This window comes from Oryzias latipes, chromosome 12 (assembly GCF_002234675.1).
Source record: "Oryzias latipes chromosome 12, ASM223467v1".
NCBI lineage: Eukaryota > Metazoa > Chordata > Actinopteri > Beloniformes > Adrianichthyidae > Oryzias > Oryzias latipes.
Genome location: NC_019870.2, coordinates 26,886,981 through 26,906,291, shown reverse-complemented (window position 1 = coordinate 26,906,291; position 19,311 = coordinate 26,886,981). Strand labels below are relative to the sequence as shown.

The 19,311-nt window shown below is 43.4% G+C and overlaps 2 protein-coding genes across 4 annotated transcripts in view; both read left to right on the top strand.

Moving 5' to 3' along the window:
* LOC105358384 (cholesterol 7-desaturase) overlaps positions 1 to 17,499 on the top strand; it is a 37,582-nt gene extending 20,083 nt beyond the window's left edge. The window contains exon 8 of the transcript XR_002874315.1: positions 15,663 to 17,499. The gene's annotated coding sequence lies outside the window, so the exon portion shown is untranslated. The remainder of the gene's footprint in view (positions 1 to 15,662) is intronic.
* LOC101170113 (cholesterol 7-desaturase-like) lies at positions 735 to 15,713 on the top strand. Of its 3 annotated transcripts, XM_023960955.1 has the most exons (7): positions 740 to 1,275; positions 3,971 to 4,159; positions 4,307 to 4,485; positions 5,995 to 6,120; positions 7,753 to 7,869; positions 9,760 to 9,936; positions 15,242 to 15,713. In XM_023960955.1, the coding sequence occupies exons 1-7, from the start codon at positions 789 to 791 to the stop codon at positions 15,401 to 15,403; spliced, it is 1,437 nt and encodes a 478-aa protein (XP_023816723.1). In that variant the 5' UTR covers positions 740 to 788; the 3' UTR covers positions 15,404 to 15,713. The 3 variants fall into 3 exon arrangements, with proteins under 3 accessions (XP_023816726.1, XP_023816724.1, XP_023816723.1); XM_023960958.1 differs by lacking the exon at positions 9,760 to 9,936 and having other exon boundaries at positions 735 to 1,275; XM_023960956.1 differs by lacking the exon at positions 5,995 to 6,120 and having other exon boundaries at positions 739 to 1,275.
* Positions 17,500 to 19,311: the final 1,812 nt, after the last annotated feature.

Genomic DNA, 19,311 nt, shown 5'->3' with positions numbered 1-19,311 from the left:
TCAATTTCAAATTGGCAAACAGCCATTTTTTTCTGGTTTGCAATAAAAGATGCACTCGTTTTCAGAAAAGGTGTCAAGGGTTTCCTGATAATGAGTAACTTTCTGAAACAGAGATTTGAGATTTGAAAATATTTTCCTCCACACTACAAACATATTATTTTGTTCACTTACCACTTAAAAAGTCTGACAATGATTTTAGTGAAGAAACTTATGTGAAAAACATTGCCATATTTGGGCTTCTTGTCTAGTTTTTAAGATGGTTTTGGGTCTAAAGGGTTTTGTAGAAACCATTTTGGTTTCTTAAAAAAGTTCCAGGTGAGACTCATTTTCTAACCTCCTTCAGTTTAACGTGGTTCCACTCTGCCTTTGAATGACTAGTTGAGGCTGGTGGTGGTGGTGTCATGGTGTGGGAGATATTTCTTGGCACACTTTGGGCACCATGAGCATGGCTTCAACGCCACAGCCAACCTGAGTATGGGGAAGCAGATGAAGGACAAGGATCTAAGAGAGCAGGTGGGGTTATGGTGACAAACATAAACTGAGATGTGTTGAATGTCTGTGAAAGTCCACAAGAGTATTTGGATTATGAGATAAACGAGAAGCCAGTTTAGAATAAGCACTAGGCATGGCAGAGGACGTGTGATGGTTAAAGCATGTTGCGCAGCCAAATGATCAGAGGAATTATCTCAAAAGATAAGAAGCCAACAAAGCTGGGGTTCGAACACGCCCCACCCTCTGATGTTTTGGGTGGGGCATCCGTGGGTTAGTTAATAAGAAGACTTGCAGAGATGTGTCAGTCTGCGCAGAAGCGTCAGATGCTGAGAGCAGCAGAGTTCAAAGCAGACCGAGAGTTTGGACCGAACGCAGAGGGCATGATGATGTCCTGGACGAAGGCCGCAGTGGTTCTGGGGGTGGCAGCGGCTGCGCTCCTCACTCCAGACGGCGCAGAGCCGCAGGAGCCCGCGGGCGGCGGACTGCGCCTGCGCCTGTCACGGAGCGCCACGAGCCGGGCTCTCCTCTGCATCACCGGAGGACTCTCCCTCCTCGCCCTGCACTGGCTGTACCGGCTGCTCTTCTGCCCGCTGGTGCTGCTCCGCACGTCCGATGACGTGGGATACCTGCCCGCGACGGGCCGCTCCAAGGCGCAGGCGGCCAACGAGGCCCGCCGCAGGAGGAAGGTCGGACAGCTGCCCCCGGTGTACCCCAACGGCTGGTACCGAGTGCTGGACTCCTTCATGCTGCGGAAGGCCGAGGTCAAAAGTGTCTCCATTCTTGGTAGGTAAGGCTTTGCTCCTTACCTGCATTCTTACCGCACAGTTAAATCTCACATCTGAGAACTTTTGTAATATTAGAGTTGGGAAAAAAACCTAAACTAAATGTCTATCAGAATGTCGCTCTTTACTGAATGACGAGTGATCGCTAAAACTTCTAAATAAACTTTCTGTTTGAAGGAAATATGTGAAAAAAACCGGATGAAGCTTCACAGTTTCTTAAAACTAAACTACAAATCAATTTCAGTTTAAGGTCCACATCATGTAATTTTTTGTAGATTTTAAAAAAAGACAACAATTTCCCAAAATCAGGCCACTTTTACGAAGACGCTCCTCTTCATCAGCACGAGATGATGTAGAGATGGATGAGGTCCTTCCTCTTCCAGACTCCTCAGTGTTGGCTCCTGTTTGTGCAGATGATGGAGCCCCAGCTTCATTTCTATTTGAGCGTGCTCTACGGTGGCCCAGAAGGGTCACAACACAACACATTAACTTTACACACAACACATTAACTTAACACACAACACATTAACTCACAACACAACACATTAACTTTACACACAACACAATAACTTTACACACATTCACAGTGTTGCCAGAAATTGGGCAGTTTTGGTTCTAAATTTGCGGATAAAAATGGCTTTGGGGGAGTGTGCATAATTCGGGTGATTTTGTGGTCGGTTCGGCGGTTTTCATTTTCTTGTGAAAATATGGTAGTGGTCTAAGTTAGGCTGGGTGGCTGTTGGAGTTCCACTAAACTTCTATGAACTGGAGTTCCATGAACGCACCATGCCGCGTGTGGGTGGAGCTACCGCTAACATATTTAGCCTGATAGCCACATGGAGCGGTGTCTTTGTTTGTCTCACTTACAGTGCATGGATGCACAATCCACATGGAGATTGTTGAGACATCAGGTTTATTTATTTTGAATAGTTCCACATGATAACAATGTTTCCATGTTTGAGTTCATGAGATCATCCCAGAGAGTCTCTGCTTCAGCTCCTGCAGTGAAACTAGGGCTTGATGATGGCCGCAGCGCAAGAGTGAGTGTGTGTGTGAGGGCAAGTTAAGGGCGTGTTGCTCAGTTCGCCGGAAAAGTAATAATTAAAAAAGTTTCCTTCAAATGAATAGAGACTGGTTCTTTTATCAACCCGCTCTGAGTGAATGGCGTGAGAACGAGAGTCCGTAGTGTTTCAACGGGGGACTTCAAGATGTGGACGACCAGAGCTCCTCTGTGGTTTGGTCCACACAAACCGTCAAACTACAAAAACAGAGTTGTCCATGTTTGCATCTTCTGCAGCAGACAGATAGTTTGTCTCTATTTGATCCTCTGATGTCAGCAAAGCCGTGCAGATATCGCTGAAATATGTCATCTCTCTGACTGGCACACCGCTGAGTGGGTATCGAGGAATATGAGTTGATTTCCAGGGATCAGCCAATGAGTGTTTAGATCCCACCCACTTTCATTGATTGACAGACAGACTCATTCTGCTGAAAAAGGTCATCATGGAATAAATAAGTCATTCTGAAAAACAGCAATGTGAAATAAAAGAAAAAGATAAGTTGGAAAATATTGAGTTTGAATCAGAGTTTCTGAAAAAATTCAACATGATTAAAAGGAATATTTTAAAATGCTGTTTTAAAATAGTAAACAGGTTTTTAAAGCAAAATGAAATATATTGAATAATATAATGGCTAATTTAAAATCAGTGTGCAGGTTTTTTCACAATTTCATGATCTTTTTATATATTTATGAGAGATTTATTGGTTGATTGTGTATTTGGTAAAGCAGTTCTGTTCTCTTTAAGAAGGACATCTTTCTGCTTTTTCTTCCCTCTTGCCTCATGCTTCGCTGGTGTTATGATCAACACTGTGAACCGATTTTCTTTGTTTCCAGCATCTGTAATCAGCTGGATGTGCCAGAGCAGTGTTGTGTTGTTGGGCCGGGTCACGTTCTGCCCCGTCACAATGCAGGGCAGCTCTGATACATTTGGAGGGGCTGAGGTTGTGCTGACTCTGAGCTGCTTGGCTGTAGTCAAATAGTGGGCGGAGACGTTCAGGTGTGGTTTCTCAATCCAGTTTGCATGTCTGTACGGCCTGGAAGACCTGCAGTTACACAAGAGCTTGATTACACCTCCAGTCATTAAAACCTGCTTTTCTTTTATGGCAAAATATAAAAAAAACGAGTCATGATAAATTAAAGTGAGGAGAAATACGATTTTTTTGGAACATTGCTGCCCTCTATTGTTCAAAAGTATATTGAATGTTTTGCTTGTGTGAACTGTGTTAACCCTTCAACTGCCTGATCAGCAGGCAGATCACATTTTAAAATCATTGATGGTTATTAATCACTCAAGGCAATAAGTCGTTAAAAAATATTCTCGTTGATTTTATTTTGGTGGGTTGCTAAAGAGCCAAATAACTAAATTGATGAAAAACATAAAACCGCGGAAAAAAGTTTTCAAATATATGAAATTTGCTGTTAAGAAATCATATTTTTTGGTTTCTCAAATGGTTCTTTGAAATAAAAATGACCAAAATAGGATAGAAAAACATTATTGTCCATTAAAACTGCAGTCAATTATTGAGAAATGCAGGTTAGAAATAAGATGACAGTTTTAGGGTAAAAACTAAAAATGTATTAAAAAATGAGAAAAGACTCAATCTGCAGCTGTTTTCCTTGTGTTATTGTGCTGCAGGTCAACAGCTGGCCGTGTTTCGTGGCGAGGACGGGAAGGCCTATGTGCTGGACGCCTATTGTCCCCACCTGGGCGCCAACCTGGCAGTGGGGGGGCAGGTGTCAGGGAACTGCTTAGAGTGCCCGTTCCATGGATGGCAGTTTAATGGGGGCGATGGAAAGTGTGTGAAGATTCCTTATTCAAAAAAAGGTAAGGAGAAGAGATGATGATGATGATGATGACGACGACTGCATCCTGTGCTTCATCAAACTGCTTAAAGAACATTTTCTAGCGCTTTCACTGTGAAGTTGGACTTTTGGTTCCTGGAATATTCAGTCCTGGATTTCTGTCCTTCAGTCCCAGAGTCTGCCAAAGTGCGCTCCTGGATCTCCTGCGAGCTGAACAACCAGATCCTGGTGTGGTTCCACTGTGACGGGGAAGAACCCACGTGGATTGTTCCTGAGCAGGAAGAGATCTCCAACGGCTCATTGGTGTACCGCGGGAGAGTCGAACACTTCATAAGCGCTCACATCCAGGTCAGCCCCTCTAAGTTTTTGGTGATTAAAGCATCTGTATCTACCCAGAAGTAAGACGACTCGATTTCTGAGGCTCCGCCTTTTCGCTCCTTGTGGGTGCCGCCCATTTCATGACGTCAGCTTAGAGCTGGACTCGGCAGCGTGTCTGCGTTTCATCTAAGAAAACAAACAACATCCCAACTTTTGCAAAGATGGATGTACTGATTGGGGATTTAAAAGGAAAGCGTTTTGCTGATCACTGCTAGCTCCACGGAGAGAGTGGGTGTGTGTTTTAGCCTGGGGGCGGCCTGAAGGGTCAGTTGGACCCTTCGGGACTGAAATCCTAGATCTCCATCATCCATAGATGGAGAAAACCACGAACAGTGGAAAACTTTTCACTTTATAACAAATGACCCCAAGAACGCTTTGAGGACTCACCCTAGAGGTCAACAAAGAAGCAGATTTAGGAAAGAAGGGCAGTCCTCCTATGACTCCGTAAAGGTCAGAGTTCAGGATCCAGCTGTAAGAAAGAAACTTCTGGACAAACATGGATAGGTGGGAGAGTTTGGATAAAGACATTGCTGAGCAACAAGATACAAAAAGGAACATCTGGATGAAACAGAAGACAAACTCTCTGGACTTTCTAAACAACAGAGAAACAGCCAAGCACGGAGTTGGTAGTGTGATGGTGTGAGGCTAAGTGCACTGCAACTGTTTAAAGTCCCATTCCAATCATATTTTGATCCATTTTTCAAAGCGTTCCCAGTGTTCTTTTAACAATGAATATGCTGTTTTTAGCCAAAATAAAAGAAAACCTGTCATTTTTGAGGAAAAAGTTTCTGCAGTCACCCATCTGTTTACATTCTTTTGCTAGCTTATAGCCTCTAACTCCTCTAACGTAACATTAGCAGTGTAACAAAAATGGTAAACACTATTGGAGCTGTCCAGTTGTAAAGTTCTGATCCAGGTTCCAGCTCAGACGAGGAAAACAAAGATGTTCATGGATCTATTTGTCTGACAGTGGATCCATCAGAATGGAGCAGAGCAGGAAGGTTGTGGCCCACTTTAGTAACTTGTACGTCACACTTGCAAGCCTTTTCCAACTGCATTTTTGTATCACCTCCTGTTTCACAACGCTTTGAATAAAGAAATACTCAGAAATACAATTTTAAGCTTAATTTTCTTAATCTATGTTCTCCATCATCAGAAAATGCCACAAGAACATGTTAAAAACACCAAAACTTTGATTGGATCGGGTTTGTAACCCTTGTGCTATCCTAGGCACTTTACCATTGGGAGTTGGGTCATCTGGACCCGACTAGACAGTGCGCTGAACCTTTTTTCTTCAATGAACTGTGATCTTCACTGGTGTCCATGGATGACATGAAATCTTTCCACCTTTATCCACCTTTGTCATGGTGGATAACCCCACAAGATGGCACAAGGGTGAAACAGCCTGAAAATGTTAAAATGACTTCAGGCCTTCAGAAGAAGTTTCATGATGAACCTCGTTGTTTTTCGTACACACAGGAAGTTGCTGAAAACGCCGGAGATGTGGCTCACCTATCCCACGTGCACGGGCCGGGCGCCGTTGGTGCCTGGGACCTGCGTTACATCAACAGCAAAGTGTGCGAGTTTTTACGACATGACTGGAAGGTGAAATTCCTTTTCATCTACAAAAATTAAAATAAACATATTGGTGTTTAAGGAGGATTGTTTTCTTTGCATTTCTACTGTTTTGGGGGATGGGACAGCAAATTATTCACCTATTTCTAATCCCTTCCTCTGCATCTTCCTCTCTCACACCATCCACCTCCTCTGAAGTCTTCCTCTAGACCTCTTATCCTCTAAACTGTAGTGATTCCTCCTCCATTCCAACTTCCTTGATGACTCATCGGCTTTGTTCTCCTACACCACCATCATCTGCTGTCTGGCTCCACTTTCCCTGGACACAATTTTTCTGTTATTGATCTCTTTCAGATACAACATCCACCTGCATTCCCGGCCTGAACATCAAAGTTAACCATCATTTTATCCCATCTGTTTCCTTCATCCACATGTCAGCTCAATCCCCCCCCGTCCCCTTCAGAGGAACCCTGGATCATTTCTCCTCCTCCTCCAGCTCACATCCTAACAGACAACATTCAACATTTCACCTTCAACTTCCAGCTTCAGACCCATCTCCCTCTCTTCACCTCCAGAACATTCTTATCAAACTCCTTCAGGATCTCTCCTCCGTTCCTCTTTCCATCCACATCCTGATCAAATCCAGAAGCTTTGATCTCTTTCCATCTGGTCTCTTCAACTCACAGGAGATCCAGATCCATCTAGATAAACTCTCTAGTTTTCCTGTCAGAGTTCCTACATTCAAAGTTTCTCCTCTTCTTTCTACAGACACTCCGTCCTCCTCTCCTTCTTCCACCAACAGCTGTTCAGTTTTTACCAGAACCCTGAAGGTCAACAGAACCACTGATGGTTGTTGACCCGACAGATGTAGTCTGAAAGTTCTGTTTATCATTTGCATTTGGCTTTGGTTTTTCATTGGAGGCCTTTCCTGACTTTTCCTTCTGCTTGGGATCGTCACCCAAAAGCTCTGGATTGTGCCCCCTTGTGGTTATAAATTAAACCAAGATAGAAACTGAAGCATTAAACATGAACACAAAGAAAATCTGAGTGTTTGTCTTAGTTTATTTCTTATCTTGAGTCTTAGTTTTCAGACTAAAATTCAAACTAAGAAGTAAAACAGAACATGAACTGAGACGTAAAAAATATTTCAATTGAAGCTCTTTTAAACTGTAAGAATCTAACATGGTGGCTAAAAATGTACATTTTTTTGCATTCAACTCTTCTTTTTTTCATGTTGAATCATTTCTTCATCTTCAGTCATGACTTTTCTGTAGTAGCTTTCATGTGTAAAAAAAAATAACTGGCATCAGCAGTTAGCTTTGCTTCATTTTTCTTTATAGGTTTTTCTTCTTTTTTTCCTCTGAAATTACTCTGTTTTTACTCCATTCTGGTTAAAAAACACTAATCACTGTCCTCATTTTGTTCCTCCACTTTCTGGGTGGTGTAAGGTGACAGCTTCTCTTCCTGAATCAAACTAAAAATCGATTTCAAAAAAGGATTCAAACCTAATTTCTTCTTTTCTAAAATGCTGGTGAAGAATAAAGACAAATTGTCAGATTTTTAAGTGTATAATAATCAGTAATGTGATTTAGTCATCTCTGATTGTTGTCATCTCTGAGCCTGATGTGTGTGTAAACCTCAGTGTGTCCCTGTCTGCTGAAGGTGGAGTGGGAGGCAAACAAACCCGAGAAGCACTGCTCAGAGATGAACCTGAAGCACAGCATGACTCTGTTCGGGTGTCACTGCAGTCTGATGGATATGGATGTGGTGGCTCGCCAGGTACAGTCTTCCTCTAGACCTCTTATCTGGTAGCTCCAACCTCAGCATCCCTGTTCCTCCTCTCAACATCTCCGAACATCTCCATCTCCTCCATTCATCTCCAGAACATCTTCCATGATCTGTTCCTCTGATGGATTCATTCCTGATCTATTCTGTTACCAAAGACAACCTTAGCATCTTCACCTCTGCTGTCTCCAGCTCTGCCTCCTGTCTCTGCATCAGAGGCTCTAAACCAACAACATGGCTGCTCTCACCACAGTCTGCCACATCTTTCCTTTCAGTCTTGATGACACTCTTTAGTCACCCATCACACCTGAAACCTTCCTCCACCTGTTCCAACCGGATATCACATGCTTCTTAACCTTTTTCCCAAACTCCCTGTTGTTCCGAACTATTCGCCCTAAAAACTTAAAGTCTTCCACCTTCTCCACCTCTGCTCCATGTGACCTCACTGTTCGTCTTGAGATTCTTTCATCTACGTTCTGGTCCTTTCCAGAGCAAACCTCCAACTATTTAGATGTCCCTCCGCCTGCCCCGACCTTCACTACAGATCACAGTGTCATCTGCAAACATTGTGGTCCGTAGTGATTCCCGTCTTACCTCATCTGTCAGTCTGTCCGTCACCATGGAAACAAGAGGTGGTGATGTCCCACCTCCACCTTCAACTCCTCTGTGGTGGCTCGCCAGGTACAGAGCGGCGCGGCGCTGACAGTTTGGTGGTTGATTAGGAATTAAAGGGACGAAAAGTCAACACACAAGGGAAACTGGAACAGTCTAGCATCCTCAGGATTCTAAAAGGGAGAAATGATGCAGCAAAAAATCAGTCATGAAATCTAAAGTAACTTTGGAGTTTGAAATTTTGTCCTTGAAAAGCTTTAATGGAAACCAACGATGTCCCCACTGAAGGGCAGAGTGACACATGAAGCCTGTTTTACCAGAAATAAAGAGAGTTCAGGAGCCACTAATTAAAAACATGAAAATATGACAAATATTGTTTTAAACCATTTTTTTGTTGGTTATTGGCTAAAAAATAGAAAACATAAAAAAAACATTATCCAAAACATCTTAGAATAGATAAGTGGTTTCACCAAGTCATCTTTGATTAATTTATATTATAACTCTGAACCTTAAAATAAAATATTTTTTGAATTTTCCATTTACCAGACCTTTACTCTTCCCCTAAATATGTCAAATGAGTACAATAGGCACATTATCATCTATTTGGCACTGCAGGTATTATTTTACATAAATTCTTAATTGTTCTTTTTCAAATACCTCTGCTGAACGTAAAGGCATTCCAAAGAAGAATGAAATAAAACCCTTTAGAAAAAAATGTCCTTTAACTAAGTTGATGAATCACATATAATGTGAGATAATCATTATTTTATTCTTTTGAATTTCAGTTCAGAGACGCTGGAGTGTGGTCGGTGACGTCACGCGTGACGTGTTGACCTGCCTTTTGTCTCTCAAACACTCCAACTATGAAACTTGGATTGATGAAGACTCTGTTCTATTCATGTCAGGGTCATCACAGATTTGTAAAGTCTTCAATCTGTTTCTCTCCAAAACTGCTGAAAGTTGAAGCAGTTCATAATGATGACACATCAAAGATGCTGTCCTCTGCAGCTTAACTTGGCTGAAAACATTTGAAAAAAGAAAAACTTTCCAGTCAAAATAGAAGTTGGAGATCAGATTGTCCTGCAGAACAATGTCAGGCTATAGACTCATCACAGGTGTGGTGTCTGTTTTTTTCTGTTCACATGTGGAAAGCTGTTACTTCAATAACTTTTTACTGATGTTCTGCAACTTAAGGACATTTTTAATCAACCCTAATGAATGTTTGGTGATGTGCAGTACCTGGCTGAACCTGCTGTGGTTTCACACCTCCAGGTGGGCCCAAGTTTAGTGTTTCTGGATTTCAAACACCCGTTCCTGGGCCGGGGGATGATGCTGCAGTCTGTGACTCCCGTAGAGCCGCTTCTACAGTGCTCCACTCACACCATCTACTACCAGGCCAACATCCCAGCTGTGGTGCCCAAATTCATCCTCAGGGGAGAGTGCATGCAGGTGCAGTAGTATATATTCTTTCCTTGTATCCTCGGAGCACAGTGCTGCCCAACCCTGGAGCTCCAGATCCAACGTCCTCTGTGTGTTTTCCTGCTCTGCCTGCTGCTGAAACAGGTGGCTTTCACTGTAGCAGAACCTGGTTTCTCCTGGTCCAGAGGCTACAGGGTGCTAGATCTGGTGGATCCACATAGGTTTTCATCAAAGTAATACTGGGATATCCAGGATAAGTCAAACATTTGACATAGTCCGATAATCTCATCCTGGTTTGTTCCCTTGCCTTTGTCAGCGTAGATAAAAGAAGCGTGTAGACGCTCACAGAACTGATTTAAAGACCATATGTGTCGATCACAGAATCACTGATTCAAAACGAACTAACCAAAGGTTGTCATGGAGAACGTGAGCGATCCTATAGCTGACCTTAACCTCCACCTTGTTACGGGGAATCAAGGTGACCCAAATGCAGGAACAGAGAAGCAAGTGAAGTGAGGAGAATTATTTAATATAACTAAGGAGTCCTCTCCAATGAACCAAGTCAAGCAAACCAGGAACATAGTGGACAAACAGAAACTACACTGCGACACAGACTGCTGAAACAGGTGAGCTTAAATAATACAAGAAACCAATTAACTAAATGCAAGCAGCTGTGCGCACTTCAGGAATGACAGGAGAGGAAGAAGAGTCCTCCAGGAGCCACAGCCAATCTACACACACAAAAACAAAAGGAAACTGACAGACTGTAACAAAAACTGTAACTTAACCCCCCCCGTCTTGTAGCCTGACGACAAGGCTGGTCAGGATGATCCCGATGGAACTGGGAGATCACGTCCTTGTCCAAGATGTGACGTGCAGGAACCCCCACTGGCAATCAGCCGGACCATAACCTTACCAATCCACCAGGTACTGGATGCCACGGCCTACCCTCCAAGAGGCGAGAAGAGACTTGAAAGTGTATGCCGGACCCCCTTCCACGAAACGGGGAGGAACCCCGACGCTGCATGGAGAGAACTTAATCTCTCAGGCTTCAGCTTGCTCACATGAAACACTGGGATGAAACACTGGGTGAAGATCCACCTTCACGGCCAAAGGGTTGATGATCCTGCTGATGGTGAACTGACCGATGAAGCGAGGATGCAGTTTTTTGGAGCCACCCTTGAGAGGAATGTCCTTAGTGTTCAGCCAGACCCTGTCTCCCACCTTGTACTCTGGGGGAGGGGTTCGTCTACGATTAGCCACAGCCGTGAACCTCTCCTGGTTCCTCAACAGCTGGTTCCTGAATGTCCTTCGGGTGCGTAGACAACGCCGTACAAAGGCTGCTGGACCAGACGTAGATGCCCACTACTCCTGGTGAGGGAAGAGAGGTGGCTGGTATCCATAAGCAGCCTGGAACGGAGAGAACCCAGAGGAATTTATCAAGGAGTTATGAGCGTACTCCACCCAAGGTAATTGATTGAACCATGTACTGGGGTTGTTGGAACACATGGCACACAGTGTGGTCTCAAGGTCCTGGTTGCAGCGCTCTACCTGGCCGTTGGTATGAGAATGGCAGCCCGAGCTCAGACTGACCCTGACCCCAACAGCCTGCAGAACTCCTTCCAAAAACTAGACACGAATTGTGGACCTCTATCGGACACAATGTCCCTCGGTAGGCCATGCAGACGGAAAACGTGTCTAGACACAACCAAAGCTAGCTCTCTAGCTGAGGAACAGCAGAGGAACAGCGTGGACTAACTTGGAGAACCGGTCCATAATAGTCAGGATGACAGTTTTACCTCTGGAATTGGGGAGCCCGGTAATGAAGTCCATGGCTATTTGGGGCCAGGGTAGAGAAGGCACAGGTAGAGGCTGAAGGAGTCCAGCTGGAAGTCACAAACGGGACACGAAGCAACAAAGGCCCCAATGTCCGAGGACATGGAAGGCCACCAAAATCGTTGTGCCACCAAAAAGGGAGTCCTAGTAGCACCTGGGTGGCACGCCAGATGGGACGAGTGTCCCCATTTCAGTACCTGGGGGCGGAGACTTGAAGGGACAAACAAACAAACAGCAGGGCATCCCGCAGAGACAGCAGACTTGTCTCTTACAGAAGCCTTCACCTTTTATTCCAAAGGCCAGTGGGTTGTTCCCAGCACAATGGCGTGAGGTAGGATGGGGTCACTTCACGGTCAAGGACACCCTCCTTTTGGTACTGGCGAGAGAGCATCAGGCTTGTGGTTCTTGCTGCCAGGTCTGTAGGACAGAGAGAACTTGAACCTGTCAAAAAACAAGGACCAACTGGCCTGCCGAGAGTTGAGTTGCTTTGCTGTGCAGATGTACTCCAGGTTCTTATGATCAGTCCACACTACGAAGGGATGCACAGCCCCCTCTAGCCAATGAGGCCACTCTTCAAGAGCCATCTTAACCGCCAGCAGTTCTCTTATTAAAAGCAAATATTCTGAAGAATGAATGAGATTCATCAAACCCACATCTCAGTCTTAACTGAACCAATCGGAGAAAAGTTGATGACCGGCATAGGATGCATGCTAAGTACACAGAGCTTTGAGAAACTTGCTTTAGTCTTATAGTCACAACTGCCCCTGTGGGTGGATACTGGCTGTCTGCGGGTAAAAGTCATAGACCACCATGTGTGTCACGGTTTCAGCTTATTTCCCTTTGTGTTTTGGTTATTTTTTTTCTGTGATGTTTTGAGTTCACTTGCTGTTTTATTTTGTAGGGTTTGCTGTTTTGTGTTGTATTGGAGTTTTACTTTTGGTCCCCATCTGTCCTGATTGTGTTCACCTGTGTCTTGTCTTCTCTGTATGTATTTAAGTCTTGTCTTTCCCTTCCTCCTGTGCTGCTCCATAACATTCTGTGTCTTTGCCTTTGTGTTTTTTTTTTTTTGTTGTTCTGTCTTGGTTTGAGTTACTTCCTGTTTTATTTTGTAGGATTTCCTGTTTTGTGTTGGTTTCGAGTTTTACCTTTTCCCTATCTGTCCTGTGTCTCGTCAGTCCTGCATGTATAGTTTGACGTATCCTGAGTTCCTGTGTTTTGTAATTCTAGTGTTTCAAGTTTGCCTACCTGCTGCAGTGGTTTTTGGTTTAGTTTAGTTTAGCTTAGTTTTGTTTATTAAAGTTCCTGTTTTCCCTGGAACCCTCTGCCTCCTCCTCCTCTCTGCTCCTGGGTGCTTCCCTCATTCCTTCTCTCGTATCGATGTGAGCCTGTGGAGACACAATGTATTCCAGTGGGCATGACCCATGGCCGTCATACCCAGAGGCTGTAGTGAACTTGTAGAAAGGCACTTTTTTAAACTCCCTGAAGACTTTGCAAGGAGCTCGTTATTGCTGTTCACGTGTTTAGTGTGCGTCTCTTCCATACAACCTGACTGACAAATGAGGAAATTAGACAATGAGTGCGTAGTTTGTGTGGTCACTCATGTATCACCTCCACACCTCATGCGTGCACGCAGTCAGTAAAGACCCAATAGGGCAACGTACAACAGTATCACCCGTACATCATAAGTGCCTGTAACTTACATTACCATTACAAGTACTTCACAATACTCTTACCACAGGCACGACAATGGTACGTTCCATTGTCATGACATCACTAAAGGTGGTCGTACGAGGAACTCCAAGTCAAACACGTGTTGCCTTTAAGATGCAGCCGCTCCTTTCCACAACCCGAAAACCTGTACAGGTCAACCCCCTTCCATGTGTATGTGAGTGAAGCTCTGTCCACGCCGCCCTCGTTCACGCCACCCTTGTTCAATGCACGCTCAAGTGGCCACAGCCAATGAAAAGTCCATGTAAACGTTCGGTTACGTTTGCAAATGCAGTAAACGTGGGTTCATGCAAGTTTGCCGCGCTAAAAACTCTTGTTCACATATCGCTTCGCGCTTTTTTAAGACTATTAATTTTGAATAATTCTTTCAGAAACGAATGTTTTATAAAATTGTTCAAGATAATATTTTATGTGATTGGTCTATTTGAACCATTGAAAAATGAAGTAAAAAAACATTTACAGAACCCAGATATATGAGAGATGTTGTTGTAATGTGGTTGTAACTGAGTTTTTTCAAACTTTCTCGTCCTTCTCTCTCACTGTGTTGCTGCTCTGCAAAGCTGTTGCTCCTCAGCAGAAGTGAGACTCTGCTGTCACACAGAAAGTGCTAATAGTTCTCCGAAAAGCTGATAATGAGGTTGAAGAAACGCAAACAGTCGCTTGTTCAAAAACAGAAACTAAATACAAGAATACCGGTAATTCGATTTCATTTTGAAATGATTGAAACTTTTGATCAAACAGAAACAACCTTATTTATTGTCCATTATATCCTTGATGAAACCACCAACGCACCACCAACTGACAAAAGAGGTAACTGGGTTTTCTGTATTAAGAAAATACTGTCTTTTTGTAATCAAAGTGTTTTAAATAGAAATCAAATAAACACAAATAAAAAGGTATTTTATTATCTTTCATATTCCTAACTGCTCAGTGTAAAACCTCGTTCTGTTGGATTAACACAGAGCTGATATCCAGGCAATGGTAATGTCAGAAGTCTGAGCGCTGCCTCCCCCTCTGGTCACACACTACATCTCCCAGAAACCCCAGTGCACAGTTCCTGGAGACCACACACCTGACTTTCATTTCCAATATTAACGATACGAAGCCCATCAAGACGACTGTTGTTGTGAATTTGGGCTATACAAACAAAATTGAATTGAATTGAATTAAATCACTCATAGTTCTTTGAGCACTGTACTGAGCCTCACTCAGTGTAAAGTATTGTTTGTGCCACTCTGCCTGCATTACCAAGTGTTGTATCCAGACCTTCTTTTTTCTTTACTGATGCTCCCATGCTTGTTATTGACCCCTGCCTGCCTGACTTTGATTTAAATTTGTAGACTTTTAGCTGAACTAATAAAACCTGCTGCAATCGGAAAAGCCGTCTGTCCGCTCCTGTGACAGGTAAATGGTTTTTAGACTAATGATGTGTGATTGAATAATATTCCATGCCACATCTGACCATCTTTGGCGGCACACTGGTTGAAAAACAGAGCTTCAGGATGCTATCTGCACTCTGAAATTAGCCCCTGACACCCCCACCCCCCACACACATGTAAATGTCAGATGTCAGCAGCAGTTTCTGGTTGGTGACATTTAATCAGCAGCACTGGACGCCGGTTCCCTGCAGATAAAATAGGAATATTTCATGGTGTAGGACGCTCCTTGTCGTGTATCTGTCAGGGCTGCTTTCCTACAGAGGATCCTCTTCTCCAATGTTTAAGTCACATTTTTTTATTCTGAACTGCTGTGTTTTTCTCTCCCTGGGCAGTTTGAGCGAGACGTGATGATCTGGAACAATAAGAAGTACATCTCCAACCCTCTCCTGGTGAAAGAGGACTCCACCATCCGGAAGCACAGGCTCTGGTACAAGCAGTTCTACAGTGAGAACAGCCCGACGCTGCAGTACCAGAATGACGCCCTGGACTTCTGACGGGCCAGACCGCCCCCAGGTCAGGATGGACCGTCTCCTCAGATGAAGGAGTTCCCTTCAGCACAAAACCTGATGAAACATCGAGAACTCCTGTGGAGCTCAAAAGAACGCAGAGCAGCGTGAGGTTCATGGAGCCGCAGCGGAACCCAGAAAACTGACGGTGCCAAACTCCCTGAAAGCTGCATTACTGAATGCAGTAATGATGACAACAAACCTCGCAGATACAGAGCATATTGCAGCCAGTGATCAATGTCCAGAGGTTTAGCAGAATATTTTTTTTTTCTCTGGAAAAATAAAGACTCAGAGCTTACTGCAGCGTTGTTGTTTGTCTCTCGGACAGAAACCTAACATTTCTGCACTTCTTTTAGCTAAGATGTCAAAAGTCACATAAAAAGTGCAGCATGTTTAGATTCTGTGGCTGTAAAACAAGCCCACATCACCAACCTACTACCTCCGTGCCTGACAATGTCGAAACATGAGAATTCGTATTTGCTATTCAGGCTGTCGGGAGGGGTCGCTGGTAAAATGCTGGCTTCTCCATCGCACGCATCTCCTCATGAAGGGTTGGAGGACACCCATTTGAAAATTTTTTGCATCTCCCATTTAACTTTGCAGCTTTAGTTAAAATCAAATAGTTCCTTATTTTTCTTTGCTTTCACTGAGTTCTTGAACTCAAAAAACGAAATGTTTTTATCAAATTTTTAGTCTTGTTAGTTATCGATCCTCTTCCTGCTTCTGCGTCATCAACGATCATCTTCAGCTGCCAGTCTTCTTACGTGCATTTGTGTGGGACACACTTTCTATCACATCCTAAAAATGCAATTAAAAGCACACTGGTCTCCTAAAATATTCTATTTGCCTTTTAAATGCAGATTGTTTTAGGTTTGTCTGAGGAATGGAGGAGAAATGTTGTGGTGTCCACTTTTAAGAACGATGGAGACGTGCAGAGAAACTACAGAGGATTAGAACTGATGAGTCACAATGAAGTTATGGAAAAGAGCAGTGGAAGCTAGACTGAGGTCAGAGGTCAACATTTGTGAACATTAGTTTGGTTTCACGCCGAGAAAGAGAAGCACAGAGGCAGACAGGACAGGTTTTTAGAGGAATACTTAGAAATGCCTGAACGGATCAAAGTACAGACTTGGGATTGTCTTTTGTGAGGACTAAGCATCATAATACACTTAAAAGCTGATTTTGCATGGTCCTTAAGTCCTTTATCATCTTAAATCCATTTTGGGTTATATTACCACAGTCGTTAACTCTGCTTTACTGGAGCTCTGTTACTGTATGTGTAGACGGTTATTTCAAATATTAGCTCAGTTTAAGCATAGCTAATGTTAACAGTTCCTGGGAGATGTAAGCGCACCCTGAAATAGAAAATGCTGTCATCTCTTTTTTTTTTCTGAAGTCATGCCCAAAACTCTTTGGTCTCTGAAGAGCAGAGTTGTTTGGCACAACCTACCCCTCTACAAGCAGACTCACTGTTGTCCTATGTCCGTCTAAGCATAATTTTGTCATGTGCAGATTTAATGATTGTGTTGCTGCTGTGAGTTGCAGTCATAAAGCAGAGGGCTCAGCAGCCATCCCTGCGGGACCCCAGAGCTCAGAGTAAGAACTGAAGAGAAGCGTCTGAATTCAAAGACACGTTAGACAGTAAGAACAGCAGTTGTTCATTTATGAAAAATGCATGACTTTTATATTTTACATAAAAGTATTTGCATATGGTGTTTTATTTTGAAAATCTTCGGGTTACATTGGCCTGTGTGCATTCAAAAAAGCTTTTTGTTGCTCTGAATACATAGAGTGTGATAAGCTCTGCTTTATTTGCTCAGTCTTTATGTGGCCAATACTTGCCAAAGTCAGTCGACACCGCACCAAGATTTATATCAAAAATTAAATTAATTGTTGTTTTACCCTACCTTTATTCTGAAGGAACTGAGCGTCTCACTCTCTGAATGTGTATCTGGAAGGTTTTGTTAATCTGACACTAAAAAGTAGTCCATGCTGGTTGGGCCTGAAGCTTTTGCAGCTTTTAAAAATCAAACCCGTCCCTGGCCTTTGTCTCGGTGTCCGGCGCCAGGTGGCCCCCATGGCTGCCGCCTGGTACGGCTAAGCGCTCCTGTCTTGTGGCCTGGGGGCCGGACACTGGGTTCGCTTGTGCCTCTGGGCATTGGGGGGGCCCCTGTAGGGGGGCCCTCTCTGTGCCTGGCTGGTGGGGTGGGCGGTCCCCTCCTCCTCCCCTCCCGGGCTGCCTGGGTCCGGATGCTGGGGGGGCTTCTGGCCTGGGGGGCTCTCCTCCCCTCTCCTGGTCTGGCTGGTCTGGCTGGGTAGGATCTGGCTCCCTTTATGAACACACGGTTCACGTCGGCAGCATGCATGTATCTCCACCCCCACGTGCACGTGCACACTCCACACTGCTCCCTGTCTGCTTCATCCCTCCTCCTTACCTACAGTGTATTGATGGACAGTTTTTTTTCTCGCTCATCTTAGTGTCAGATTTTCACCTTTGATGTAACATTCGTCTTTCCAGCAGATCTGGTATAATTGTTACAGCTTAAATTAATAACTTAGTCAAATCAGTGCTTGTATCCCCCACCTTTTCACCTTTCTTCCTTTTACTCTCTTCCACCCTCCCCTCACATTCTTCCCCTCTCCCTCCCCACACACACTAAATGTAACAAATAAATAAAAAATAATACGACAAAAAGGGGTTTATACAAATCTACACTCTAGTTTCTTGAAGCTATATAACCTCTTTTTGTGATAGTAAAACCTGTCCAACACAAAAAGCCTTCAGCTCTAATCTGTTTGCTCAGCTGTTGGACAGAACAAGTTAAAAAAGAGAAAAGAAAAAAAAAAAAAAAAAAAAAAAATAAATCAAACCCGAATTTCAGATGCAGACCTGCACTCCCTGCAGCCTGAGCACTTCAGCTCTGCATCAGGACAAGAGCAGAAAAAGTGTGGCTTCCATAATTTATGCGAGGAGTTCACACAACATAAGAAACACATCAGAGTCAGGCGGGCATCCATCTGCATGTTTCCTTCAGGCGCTTCGCTCGCATCATTGTCTCTGTCAGGACTTTTCTTTCCACCACAGCAGCAGCAGCAGCAGCATTCAGTTATAGAAGGATTCTCTGTAGAGGGAATTTAACTCATCATTCTTGTAATCTTTACATCTTCTGCTTTGGTTTGAGTCAGAAGCTGCATGCTGCTGCAGACACACAGGATTCCAAAGTTTGCAGGAGGGACAGCTCTGTCTTTGTGCTTTATTTTATGAAACGTACTCACGTGCAGCCTTTAATGGATGTGAACTGCTGCTGCCAGGGTTTACTGATTTGAAAATCTTCCAAGTATTTTCATTCAGTATAAAGAGCATGTGTGGTAATATGATGATATAAACTAATTCAGTCTTTAGGTGTTGAAAGTTAATAATAATAATGGTAATACAAATACATTTTATTTATATGGCGCCTTTCTGGACACTCAAGGTCGCCTCACAGCACAAAAAATGTAAAAGCAAAAATACAACAACAAAACTCCACAAAACACAAAATAAGTTAACAGTTAAAACAGCAGTTTAAAAAGGAAAAAAAAAATGTGAGTTTTCAGATGTTTGGAAAACTGAGTAATGTGTGTCAAAAACATTTTGATACTTATTTGGAAATGTTAAAAATAGAGTAAAATAAAAAACAAAAAAACTGCAGCATTTTCAGAGATTATGTCAAGGATTTTTAAGAGAATACGACAAAGTTTAGCTGCAAAATAGAGTCAATTTTGTTGGAGTTTTTGGATTCCTTCACGTTCTCTTTACGCTTTTTTGTGTTAAGTTTCCAAAGTTAAACAAAACAATTACATTGTGTTGCCGAAAAACGTCACTTTACACTAAGGGTCCCTTTGTTAATGTTAGT